This window comes from Tachypleus tridentatus, chromosome 9, assembly GCF_004210375.1.
Source record: "Tachypleus tridentatus isolate NWPU-2018 chromosome 9, ASM421037v1, whole genome shotgun sequence".
In the NCBI taxonomy this organism is placed as follows: Eukaryota; Metazoa; Arthropoda; class Merostomata; order Xiphosura; family Limulidae; genus Tachypleus; species Tachypleus tridentatus.
In genome coordinates, this window is record NC_134833.1 from 160,608,293 (window position 1) to 160,621,908 (window position 13,616).

At 33.9% G+C, this 13,616-nt stretch overlaps 1 protein-coding gene across 1 annotated transcript in view; it reads left to right on the top strand.

Moving 5' to 3' along the window:
* LOC143227549 (uncharacterized) overlaps positions 1-13,616 on the top strand; it is a 105,713-nt gene that overhangs the window by 68,728 nt on the left and 23,369 nt on the right. Inside the window, exons 8-10 of the mRNA XM_076458983.1 lie at positions 4,902-5,065; positions 8,284-8,405; positions 10,183-12,165. Of these exons, the coding sequence (XP_076315098.1) occupies positions 4,902-5,065; positions 8,284-8,405; positions 10,183-12,165 (2,269 nt within the window). The remainder of the gene's footprint in view (positions 1-4,901; positions 5,066-8,283; positions 8,406-10,182; positions 12,166-13,616) is intronic.

Below are 13,616 nucleotides of genomic sequence, written 5' to 3' on the forward strand. Positions count from 1 at the left end.
TTAATTTTGCGTTTTGTGTTTGTAAATTTTAGATCTTGTTATATCGTCTATACTGTCTTACCTTTGTGTTGTATTGTCTGTAAGTTTTATATATTGTTATATCGTCCTTACTGTCTTACCTTTGTGTTGTATTGTCTGTAAGTTTTATATATTGTTATATCGTCCTTACTGTCTTACCTTGTTCTTGTGTTGTCTGGTTTAAGATATTGTTATGTCGTTCTTACTGTCTTACTTTATATTGTATTACTGTTTTACCTTTGTGTTCTATTGTCTGTAAGTTTAAGATATTGTTATATAGTTTTTACTGTCTTACTTTATATTGTATTGTCTGGAAGTTTTAAATATTGTTATATCGTCTTTACTGCATTACTTTATATTGTATTGTCTGTAAGTTTAAGATATTGTTATATCGTTTTTACTGTATTACTTTATATTGTAATGTCTTTAAGTTTAAGATATTGTTATATCGTCTTTACTGTCTTACTTTATATTGTATTGTCTGTAAGTTTAAGATATTGTTATATCGTCTTTACTGTCTTACTTTATATTGTATTGTCTGTAAGTTTAAGATATTGTTATATAGTCTTTACTGTCTTACTTTATATTGTATTGTCTGTAAGTTTAAGATAATGTTATATCGTCTTTACTGTCTTACTTTATATTGTATTGTCTGTATGTTTAAGATATTGTTATATCGTCTTTACTGTTTTACTTTATATTGTATTGTCTGTAAGTTTAAGATATTGTTATATCGTCTTTACTGTCTTACTTTATATTGTATTGTCTGTAAGTTTAAGATATTGTTATATCGTCTTTACTGTCTTACTTTATATTGTATTGTCTGTAAGTTTAAGATATTGTTATATCGTCTTTACTGTCTTACTTTATATTGTATTGTCTGTAAGTTTAAGATATTGTTATATCGTCTTTACTGTCTTACTTTATATTGTATTGTCTGTAAGTTTAAGATATTGTTATATAGTCTTTACTGTCTTACTTTATATTGTATTGTCTGTAAGTTTAAGATAATGTTATATCGTCTTTACTGTCTTACTTTATATTGTATTGTCTGTATGTTTAAGATAATGTTATATCGTCTTTACTGTCTTACTTTATATTGTATTGTCTGTATGTTTAAGATATTGTTATATCGTCTTTACTGTTTTACTTTATATTGTATTGTCTGTAAGTTTAAGATATTGTTATATCGTCTTTACTGTCTTACTTTATATTGTATTGTCTGTAAGTTTAAGATATTGTTATATCGTCTTTACTGTCTTACTTTATATTGTATTGTCTGTAAGTTTAAGATATTGTTATATCGTCTTTACTGTCTTACTTTATATTGTATTGTCTGTAAGTTTAAGATATTGTTATATCTTTATTACTGTCTTACTTTATATTGTATTGTCTGTAAGTTTAAGATATTGTTATATCGTTATTACTGTCTTACTTTATGTTGTATTGTCTGTAAGTTTAAGATATTATTGTGTCATTTACACCTTCTTATATTTGAGTTGCATTGTTTGTAAATTTTATTTGTTATTGTATTGTCAATACCTTTTTATCTTTCTGTTTTATTGTTTGTAAGTTTTAGCTCTTGTTGTGTCACAAACAACCTTATCTTTAATCAGTGATGTCGAGAAACCCACTTGTTGAGAAATTTATATGCAAAAACGGCTCATTTGGGTTGAGAAAATATTTTACATAGAAGAGCGAACAACGTTTCGATCTTCTTCGGTCATCGTCAGGTTCACAAAGAAAGAGGTAACTGACCGGAAGCTGACCACATGTTTGAAAGGGGTTGTGTAACTGAGTGTCGGAATGTAGAGGGCGGTGTTAGATGTTTGAATATATAATTTTATTTATTTTATTATATTAATATAGGTATATTTTAATATACCTATTTTAATATTTTAGATTTTTGTTGTTGTTATAGAAGATCTAATGAAAATTGTAGAAGTCAGAAAATAAAAGAAACTTAAAAACTAAAGATAGATATAATAATTATGTATTTAAAGGTTTACAGATAAAGGTTTGTCAAACTCTGGGAATCAAGAAATAAAATAATAAAAGAAATAAGTTATTTGTGTAGAGTTTGTGTAATAATAGCAGCAGTACGGTTTTATACAACAAAATATATCTTAGTTATGACGAGAAAATCCGCTTGTAGATAAAAAAATTATATATGTAAAAACTGTTGGTTTGGGTTGAGAAAAGTTTATATACGTAGAGGAGCAAACAACGTTTCTACCTTTTTTGGTCATCGTCAGGTTCACAAAGAAAGATAGAGGTAACTGAGTGTAGGAATGTAGAGGGCGTGCTTAGATGTTTGATTATATTTATTAATATAGGTATAAAGGCGTTCCTTTATATTGGTTTATTTTGGGTTTAAGTTGTTGTATAAGTAAGGCTTCTTTAATTTTGCGTTTGTTTATGTTTGTTTCTTTATTTAGTATTTGAGTGTTTTCTATGGTTATGTTGTGTTTATTTGACTTCACACGTTTTCGAACACTGCAAGTCGAAACGACTTCAATATTGAAGTCGTGGCAGTTATCACATTGTATTTTATAAATAATGTTGGTGTGGTGTTTGTCAGTGTTGTTTTCACATAGTATAGACCTCAGTTTTGTGCCTGGTTTTTGAATAAATTTGGTATTAACTGGAATGTCATATTTTGTTACTAATTTTTGCCAAATGTTGGTTATTTGTTTGCTGATGTCAGGAATATATGGTATACAGCAGTATATGGTTTCGTGATTTTTTGATTCGTGAGATATATTTACTTTAGTTGGTTGATTTTGCTTTCTGTCTAGGTGTGTGCGTATAATGTTTTCTACGGTTTGTGGGGGAAACTTATTGATGTTGATGAAGTATTGTTTTATTTTGTCTAATTCATCGTTAATTTTATCTGGTGAGCATAGTTTTATGGCTGTGTTTATTTGGTTTCTTAGTATGTTGAGTTTTTCTTTTGTTTCATGTGCTGAGTCCCAAGGAATGTATAGTCCAGTATGGGTGATTTTTCGGTGAATTTCTGTTTTGAATTGTGTGTCGGTTCTTCTAATTTTGAGGTTAAGAAATGATATTTGATTGCTTTCTTCCTGTTCACATGTGAAGTTAATGTGAGTTAATGTGATTGAAAAAATTAAGTATGTGTTCTGTAGATTTGAATCCCGCAACCGTGTCATCTACATATCTGTACCAGAAAAGTGGTGGATGTAATGCTGTGTTAATTGCTTGTGTTTCAGCTTGTGTCATAAAAATATTGGCTAGAACTGGTGATACTGGGTTGCCCATGCTTAGGCCATTTGTTTGTATATAGTTGTGGTTGTTGAACATGAAGTTTGTCTTTATCGTGGTGAATTCTATGAGGGTTGCTAACTGGTTACTGGGAATTTCTATGGTTGGGTTAGGGTCTCGGATATAGAGTTCTAAGGCTATCTTGCAGGCTTCAGTGGTTGGAACTTCTGTAAAGAGGGATATAACATCGAAACTGGCCATTAAGGCTTTATGATTAAGTTGATTTAGATTAGACTTGAAATTAAAAGAGTCTTTGATGAATGAGCTGGCTGATGTTACATATTTGGAGAATGCCCATGCTATGTATTTACCAAGATTGTAATTCAACGATTCATATGTGGACATTATTGGTCGTAATGGACAATCTGGTTTATGAGGTTTGGGGATGCCGTATATTTGCGGTGTGCGTGAGTCGGTTTTACGTAGGTAGGAATAAAGTGTTTGTGAAATTCTGTTGGCTTTTTTCATTTGTAGTAGTAATTTGTTCAGTTGCGTCTCGTGTGTCTTTGTTGGATTTGTGTGTATTGGTTTAAATTTGTTCGTGTCTGATAGGATGCTATTCATTTTTTGGATGTATTCATTCGTGTTCATTATGACTATAGCGTTACCTTTATCTGCTTTTAGAATTTTTATGTTTTTGTCTTGTTTTAGGTTTTTTAATGGAATTAATGTCTCTTTTTGTAAGGTTGTTTTTTAGTTTTCTGTTTTGTGAAATTATGTTGATGATTTTGTGAGAAAATTATTTGAAAAAATCGTTTAAGATGTTGTTTTTAGGTGTTTCTGGGAAATATAAATTTGTAATTTTACCTGGGAAGTTTGGCTGTTGGATGTCAATAAAATTGTCTAAGTTGTCTTCTTTCTGTTGGTTATTTTTGGTTGTTTCCTTGTTGTTGTTCTCTGTAGAAAGTATCACAAGTCTCCTGGCTAGGTCTTCTAAACATGTTTTGATTTCTATGGTTGGAATGTACCTAGGTGCTATTGCGAAGTTGAGTCCTTTGTTAAGTAGATATCTGTGTTTAATTGTCGGTCGGAAGTTTTAATTATGAGGTTAGTCAACGGTTTGTCATGTTGATGTCTTTTCTGTTGTTTACATCTTAGTTTTTCTAGTTTTTTGTTGTGGCAGATCTTTTTTGTCTCTGTCGTTCTTAGTATTGATTTGGTTTATGTTTCGTTGTATAAGTCCGTAAATCTCTGGTTTAATGCAGCATGCCAGTTGATGCCAACTGTTGGATCTGCAAATTTGTTGTGGGCATGAAACCCTCAAATCAGATTCAAATCTTGGTATTTCTCATGTTCTAGAAAAGAAAATAAATAAAAATATAAATTTTAGATATCTTAAACTTTCTATGGGTTTTTTTTTTTATCCGTTCATTAGTTTGTCTCCTGAAATATAATTTCAATAATCCCCGCAGGAAGTCGCATGAGTTAATAAAATCGTACGTGATTATTGAATAAGTTCAGAAGGAGCGAAAACCCGGATACAAAAGTTGAAACGCTTCATATACGCCGTAAATCAAATTTATTCAAGTTTCGTAATGTTGTGATAAAACACTTAATGCTTTTTATCATATAAACATCTTTCATTATTTTTTCACCAATAGATCTCGTGTTGTGGTTGCTTTCTTTAAACCCCAACGTTGTTAACGCTGAGAATCAAAATGGTCGATCACCGCTCCACGTAGCAGCCTTTACCGACAATGTTGAAATTTGCAAAATTCTATTGGACCATAAAGCCAACATAAACCCCATCTTACAGACAACTAAGGTATCATTATTTCTTCTGGAGTATCGTGTAAACGTCTTACTTGTATAATAATTTTCTACGTCATTAATTATCTTACCTGATAATTAAAAATTAATAGAAAAGTTTACTGAGAAACATCTGTAAAAACAGTGCAATAAGTGCACCACAGTTATTCATCGTCTGGACAAAGTTTTCACAATACGTTATTGAAAAATATTATAAAGTGTCTGAGAAACGTGTTTGTAAAGATAGTTAACTGCGTTTCAAGACTGGTTTTGTGAAATAGTATTGTTGTTCGTTTTAATGCAAATGCAACAAAATTCGCTGTCTGATCTCTATCCATCTATTGTGATAATGCTGAAGTTTGTCTGTCCTGAAGGTGCGTGCACAACTTGTTATATAAATGCGCGCTCGCTTTTACGACAGTGTAAACAGAAGATAGATGTAAATCTACTCTGGTAGACCTATACCAAAACATATTAAAGGTTTATCAGTTTTTAAAAATGTCTAACGTTAGGTCGTAAAATAACACTATAAGTTTATATATTGATGGTATTAAGTACGATAAAGTTTATTCCGTAACTAAACTAAAGCAAAAAACGAACACAAATTACGGTATTTATTTCTTTATCGATTATATATAGGCCGTACTAAATAAGGCAGTGGTGCACAAAGTCCGGCCCGCGATGTCCAACGGGAAAGTCAAACATAGAGAGTTCGTGCTCGAAGATTAAGCGCTATAGAAGAATATGCATTAGATTAGATACTGGATGGTTCCATATTTGTGTTGAGCAATAAAGAAAATTTAATAAGCAAACCTCGTTAATGCATAGGCATTTAATCATTGGCGCAATGACGTAATATTTCTGTAATTAAGAAATCTCACGCGTTCTAATTGTTCTTCGAGATTTACTTACGAGCCCTATTTTGATATTATTTCGTAACAAAAATGGCAGCTAATCGTAAAAGAAAAGTTGACGAAAACCGGCAGTTTCATGATGATTGGACTGCGCAATACTGTTTTGTTCAACAACAGAAGAACGTGATTTGTCTGCTGTGTCATTCGACAGTAGCAGTGGCGAAGGTATCCAATATATAGCGTCATTATAAGTCGAAGCATAAAGATTTCCACAACGTTGTCGGTGATGAACGAACAGCTCGAATTGAATCTCTGTGGCAGTCGCTGAATCACCAGCAGAACGTTTTCTCAAATCAGTCAGCAGATTTAGGTTCAGCATGTGAGGTCAATTACGATATTTCGTTGATGATAGCGAAATATGGCTGACCGTTTACTGGTGGTGATTTTGTCAAACAATGTATGATTACTGCATCGGAAAAGTTGTGTCCGGAAGCAGTTCGAAAGCTACAGACGGTGGCTTTGAATAGTATGACAGCTCAACGAAGAATTTCACACGTCTCAGCAGACGTGACAAGGCAGCTTACAAATAAAGTAACCAACTTTGTCTACTTCTCTTTGGCAGCAGACGAGTCTACTGACATCAGTTCAACAGCTCAGCTACTAGTTTTTGTTCGTGGTGTGTCGTCATTGTTTGATATCACAGAGGAACTAATCAGCATGGGTTCCATGAAGGGTCAGACAACTGGGTCTGCTCTATTCGAGGAGACAGTACGACTGTGTAGTAGTGTTTCATTGGAATTCACGAAACTGGTAAGTGTGACAACTGATGGAGCACCAGCCATGACCGGAGAAAGTAGCGGGCTGGTAGCACTGTTGATGAAGCATCGAGGAAAGCAGAACAGACAGTTGGTGAAGTTGCACTGTATTATTCACCAACAGAACCTGTGCAGTAAAGAACTTGGTTTTCAGACACTGATGGCATTAGTGACGAAAACCATTAATTTCATCAAATCACGAGGGCTCAATCACCGTCAGTTTCGAAGACTATGGTTACCTTGTGTATCACTGTGAAGTACGCTGACTCAGTCGAGGGAAGATGCTCAGAAGATTCTGGGAGTTGATTGATTAGGTGATAGAATTCCTCAGAAGCAAGAACAAAGATACAGAAGTGATTTCCATGACTGATCCAGCATGGCAAGCTGATTTGACCTTTCTGGTCGACATGACACAACACTTGAATGATCTGAATTTGAAGTTGCAAGGCAAAAATCAGCTTGCAAATCACGTCTCAGCTTTCAGGACAAAGTTGCAGTTGTTCCGGCAGCAAGTAGCATCAGGCAACTTCGTGCACTTCCCACTTTTCAGTCACAGCTACAGAAGAATCAGGACATTGACACATAAGTTTATGTTGGGAAGTTAGATACCTTGATTCAATCCTTCAACTCACGGTTTCATGACTTTGACCAATGCAGATGATGAAACTTTGTGCTGATTCTTTCAGTGTGTCAGTGGATGACTTGTCAGCAGAATATCAGCTCGAACTTACTGATTTCCAGGCATCTGATGAACTGCGTGCTATTTACCGAGAAAACAGTTTGCTTGACTTCTACAAAACGTTGCCTGATACATTTGCTAATCTGAAAGAGAACACTTGCCCACACCAACATGTTTGGCAGCACGTACTGCTGTGAACAGGCTTTCTCGCATGTGAAACTGAACAAAAACAACACTCGCAATCAGCTGACTGATGTTCATCTAGAAGCAGTCTTGCGTCTTTCAACGTCAAACATCAAGTCGGACATTTCTAAGCTCGTAGATGACATGCAGCACCATCCATCGCACTGACTTTGTGACAGTTGACGTATCATAACATTTTTTAGAATAATGTGCAAACTCTTTGATGTAATCCTTATTTGTGTGTTCGTAAATATGATGTCCATCTTGTGTGAAACAACTGTGGGTCAATTTTAATCTTCACTTTTTTGTGGCCCCCAACGGTTACGAGAAGTCTGTTTGTGGCCCCTGACTCAAAAGGTTTGTGCACCACTGAAGTAAGGGTTTTACTAATGTTAGGCCTAAGACAAGTGTATTTAAACATTTTGGTGTCTGCACTTCGAATTAATTTGTATTATTATAGAAATCCCATATTTAAAGAAGGACTATTGCAATCAAGATATTAATATGACCGCAAATGTTTTACGTGTCTCTGCTAATCTTTAATATTTCTAAAATTTCAAAAACATATAACATATTTCAACAAGCAGGCAATAAAAACAAACATAGTAAGGTAAGAACAATCGTTAACTTATGTAATAATCAGCTATTTATGCTATTATTATGTGTAATTATATTATTTTTTAAATTTTCTTTTTATATCCAGGGTCAGTTAATGTCTCCTCTGGATGCAGCTATACGGAGAGGAAACAGAAACTGTGCTAAGTACCTACAACTTCATGGAGCAATGCCAGCCAGTAGGCTATTAGAAAACCAAGAACTTAGTAGGCGAGTAATTCTTATCCAGGGAGTTAATTATTAAAATAATAAAAGGACCAAAAACTTGGCACAAGTTACCAGAAATTTAGTAACCGTTTTGGCAAGCGTGGGGCCAAAGTAACAAGATATGTGTGTTTTCTTATAGCAGAGCCACAACGGGCTATCTGCTGAATTCAAGTAACAAGATAATTAGACTAATTACTCCACTAATACGTACGCACGATAGCTGAAAATAAAAGAACTTGTGCCTCTTGAATTAAGTTTCAAGTTAAATTATACATCATATTGTTTTTAACTTTTGTGTGAGATATTTAAAAAGAACCACCTGATCTTCATCTGGTAAATAATAATTTGTAAGTGAATCCAGTTCTTAATGTTTTCCTTCACCTTTGTACAGTTAATGAAAGGATGTTCTATGTGTGTTTTTCAAGACTGATAAATAGAGAATTCGAAAAGTTACAACTTCTTGGAAAAGTGAAAACATTACATAGCAGGTTGAAATTATGCTACTTGTGTAAGTTCTTATTAAGTGAAGTAAAACAGTTACTTCCTAAACTTGAAATTCAGATACTGCATTAACATTACATGGTTAAAATATTTAATATTTTGTACAGAGCTACTCTCCATCATATTGGAGAATTTAATCTTTTTCATTTTGGTTTTAAAATATAAGCTTTTTAACTGCTTTTTTTATGCAAACATAATCATAAAATAAAGTAATTCGTAAGTAGACTCTATTCTAAAAGGTTTATCCGCTTCAATCACTTAAAATGATGAATCTTATTAAGTAATACATGTATTTTGTAAGTTTTGTTTTTTAATTTCGCGCAAAGCTACTCGAGGGCTATCTGCGCTAGCCGTCCATAATTTAGCAGTGTGAGACTAGAGGGAAGGAAGCTAGTCATCACCACCAACCGCTAACTCTTGGGCTACTCTTTAACGAACGAATAGTGAGATTGATCGTAACATTATAACGCCCCCACGGCTGAAAGGGTGAGCATGTTTGGTGCGACCGGATTTGAACCCGCGACCCTTGGATTATGAGTCGAACCCCTTAGCACACTTGGCCATGCCGGCCCGTATTTTGTAAGAGAAATTAACTCAGAAAATTCCCCTAGAGAATGCATTGAAGTTTAGTTCACGTAGATGCTCACAGATGGCAGCTCGAAATTTTCAGATTTTCAATTACAATAATGCGTCTGTGAATATTTTCAATTTATAAATAGTTTTTCACTTCTACCTGTTATCATTACAGGGATAAATAGGTTATTAGTCTATAGTATCATATACTTTTGTGTGCATTCATAACTGCACGTTAAATCAATCTAAAGCGAGACTGTCTAATAGGTTATTTATTAAGTAACTTGAGAAAAAAATATTATCATTCTCTGGCCAAAATTCTTGTATACTTCAGCTAACTCTCATTACTAAACGTAAATTAATAGAACCCTAATAGAGGGCGCTACTTAATTATCATTTTAATCTTTAATGTGTTTTGTTTCTTTGATTATTGACTCTCAAACAATGAATGATTGGATAAGAAGTGAATACTGATACGGCGTCAAACTCTGCTTAACATTATTCAGAACGAAATATTCACCTGAACTCTAATTACTTAACGTATTGTTAATAGTGACATTATCTTAACTTACCTAATTTAAAAAAGTAAACTGTTTGAAACTGAATAAAGGAAATAACAAACATTTAAGTTTTTATCTTGATCCCAAACTAAAAAAAAAAAACATATGTATGTTTAACTTAAGAATATATTGACATATCTTGTCAGGTCGATAACTGGACAGTTAGAAAAAGCACCAGAACAGAAAGTCACTCCATCAGAAGAGAGCTTATCACCTTCTTTAGACAACAAGATCAGTCAGTTTAACCTTGAGTCTCTACTTGATGAGAGAAAAACACGTTCAGAGTCTGTGCAAACAGACCAGAGCAAAGAAGACAAAAGAGATATAGATGTCCAGGTTCATATGTCTTCTCCAGATGTCCAGAGAGGTTTGAACATTGTCGAACGAGAGTACTATTTAAAGAACAGTGTGAAGAAGACGTCTTCTGACAGTACGACAAGCAGAAATAAAGGAGAGAACAAACGGGTGAGACAAGCTATTATCACCAACGTATACGTATCTGCTTCTGATGATAATAAAAAGAAAAGGAAAGAGAAACAAAGGTATGAGTCTGAAGATGATGAAACGTCAGATGAAGACAGAGTAAGTGAACCCCACAGAAGACGAATAAAGCGTCAAACTACAAGAGGAAAGATGTCAGAGAAAAACACAGATGATTCTGATGGCTCTGAGGTGCATGAAAATAATGGTCTTAGAAAAACGAGACAGTCAAGAACAGATAAAATTCACAAGCGAATGATTAGATACATTGAAGAAGACAGCAGAGAACAATATGAAGATGAAAGCGACAATAACATTAATGGGCAAGATGAAAAACGGGAAATAAGAAAAGACAGAATGGGGCGTGATAGATCAAAGAGTTATGAAGATGTGAATGAAAGAGAGCTGGAACACAGAAACACTTGGAAAAAAGAAGAAACTAGTGAAACGGAAGATTCCCCAGAGAAATATATATATGATGATAAGATAAGGGGTAAGACAAGGAAGGTTGAGGTAGGAAATTATAAAGAATACGAAGAAAACATCAAAGTAAGCGAAAATAAAAAATATAAAATTACAATTTCATCTAATGAATATAACAAGAAAGTTAAAGAAAGTGGCGATCCTAAAAGAAATAACGTGCAAAGCAACCGACAAACAAAAGAAATTCAGGGCAACGTTAGCGAAGAAAACAGTTTGCAAAATGAAAATAATGACAATGAATATAATCACCAAGAAAAAGGAGAGCTTGGGGGAAATCAAAATGGTGGTAACATTAGCACAAGCGGTACAGGTGAGTTTAAAGGTCATGAAAAGAACAAATCTCAGATGAGGTCACATGAAGAAAAATTGAATGAGATTCCATCAAGCATTACAACAACTGACTTAACAAGGCCATCTCTGAAAGTGATAGAAGAATCTGAAATTCAGGAAAACAAAGAAAATGGCTTAGGACAAAAAAAATCAACATCAATGTCGTCTTTGGAAGACACGACCTTATCACTTACTTTTACTAAACTACAAGGTGAAATGTCCATAGAAGGTAATTACAATCAAGATTCACCAGAGAATAAATTTACTACAATAATGGACAGTGAAAAGAAGAAGCCGATGCTAGAAAATCAGAACGGTTTCCATAGAGAAAACGTTGATGATGAAATACAACTGAATGATGATCTAGAAGCAATAGATGGAGATGAGAACCATAATATAAAACAAAGAGGAAACCTCTTGAAAACAAATAGGGAAGATAGTTTACTGCTAGTAGATAACTCACTAAGGCAAACACAGATCTTAGCAACAAGACATCTTTCTGAACAATCAGATGATTTGTCTGTTGAGGAAGGTGAAATAGAAAAAAACGGGCGTAAACGTCTCGAAGTTGTAGGAGCTGAAGAAGATCGTGATATAGCACCATCTATCGGCGAATATAAAACAGTCAGTAGTCGAAAACATGTTAGGCCAAAAGATCGGAAGTCAAATGTTTCTCATGTTAAATCGAAACTGGATACAGAGGCACTTACTTTTCGGAACAAGAGACCCAGTAATGTTTCTTCAGTAGAAGTGTCAAAAGAAAAACCTTACGAACCCCGTAACAGTCCTTCAAAAGAAGTTTTTATTGGTGACGCGATACAGCAAAGTTTGAAAAAGTAAGTCTTTTTTTTATAGGTCTTTAATTAAAAATACTTAACTTCTGTCATGGTTTGTTAAACAAATTATGATAAAAGTATACTGTAATTTGTGTTTGTTGTTAAACACAAGACTACACAACGGGTTATATGTGCTGTGCCCAACCACAGGTATCTAAACGCAGTTTTTAACATTTAGGCCAACAAACTTACTACTGAGCCACTGGGGTGTAGGTCGTAAACTACAATAAAAAAAAGGTAATTTACAGATATAATTATTGTTCCTCTCAATCTCTCTAAAACGTTATTTCTAGTTGTTTGAGTTGGGCGGGCATAACCTATTGTTTAACGTGCTGGGGTGCTTAATAGGAGGTCCATCGTTAGAGTCTTCAAAAAGCGTCTAAGCTTCTCACCTTCAGCTTTGGCGCATTAAAAATTTAATAATTACTCCTGCTTGATGGTTAAGAGTAGTAGTGTTTGCACTTGTGTGTTTGTTTCCTTATAGCACAGCCACATTAGGCTCTCTGCTGAGTCCACTGAGGGGAATCGAACCCTTGATTTTAGCGTTGTAAGTCCGTAGAATTACCACTGTAACAGTGGAAGACTGCGCTGGTGTTTTTGGTTGATTAACTTTCCTGTTGTTAGCATTTATAAATTAAGGTTGGCTATGCCTGAACTAAGAAAGAAGTCTTTCTAGTGACCGATTCGTTCATGTGGTTTAGTTATGGTGCAGTTCAAGCTGGAAGCACCAGACATCAAACATTGTTACAACAATCAATAAAGTTGTAACTATTAAATGTTACAAATAAATTTTAAATATCCAGAAATAGGCTTAGAAACTATTGTTTAAAAAATGTCCCAGTTTTGAACTACTGCGTGATGGTTCTGAACCGCATTATCAGGTCAATATGAATACCATCTGTCTTGTCATACACACGTAAATGTTTCGAGTTACTTGCGTGCTGCGCGTGTCTTCATGGGAAAAAAACAAGTTAAATTGTAGTTAATAATTTAGTAAATCCTTTCTGGGTTATTCAATAATCGGCGAAAAACTTTCTATCTCGATTCTTTAAAGTTCAGACGAACATGCGAATTGTAAGACTTCCTCTTCGGATATAAAAACAAATATATATATTACATCATAACCATAACATCAAACCACAGAAGTCAGACAAATGTCAGTTTTGGCACATGATACAATTAGTTTTTAATGGTTTTTTTATTTATTTTTAAAAAATCTTTTTGACACCACTAAAGCCTAAAGTGAAATCTCTTTTGATACAAACATTTCGACTTTACATATTAATTATAATACTGGTACCGGTAACCGCCTGGAAATATTTTAATAACTAATCATTTTTAGTGCTTTCCTGAAAATCCCTCAGTTAATTTATATGTGTATAAGTCTATCGGCCGAGCGCCACCTAGTACCTAGCGTGACGGACCTTGAATATAAGTTCCAAGGTTCGTAA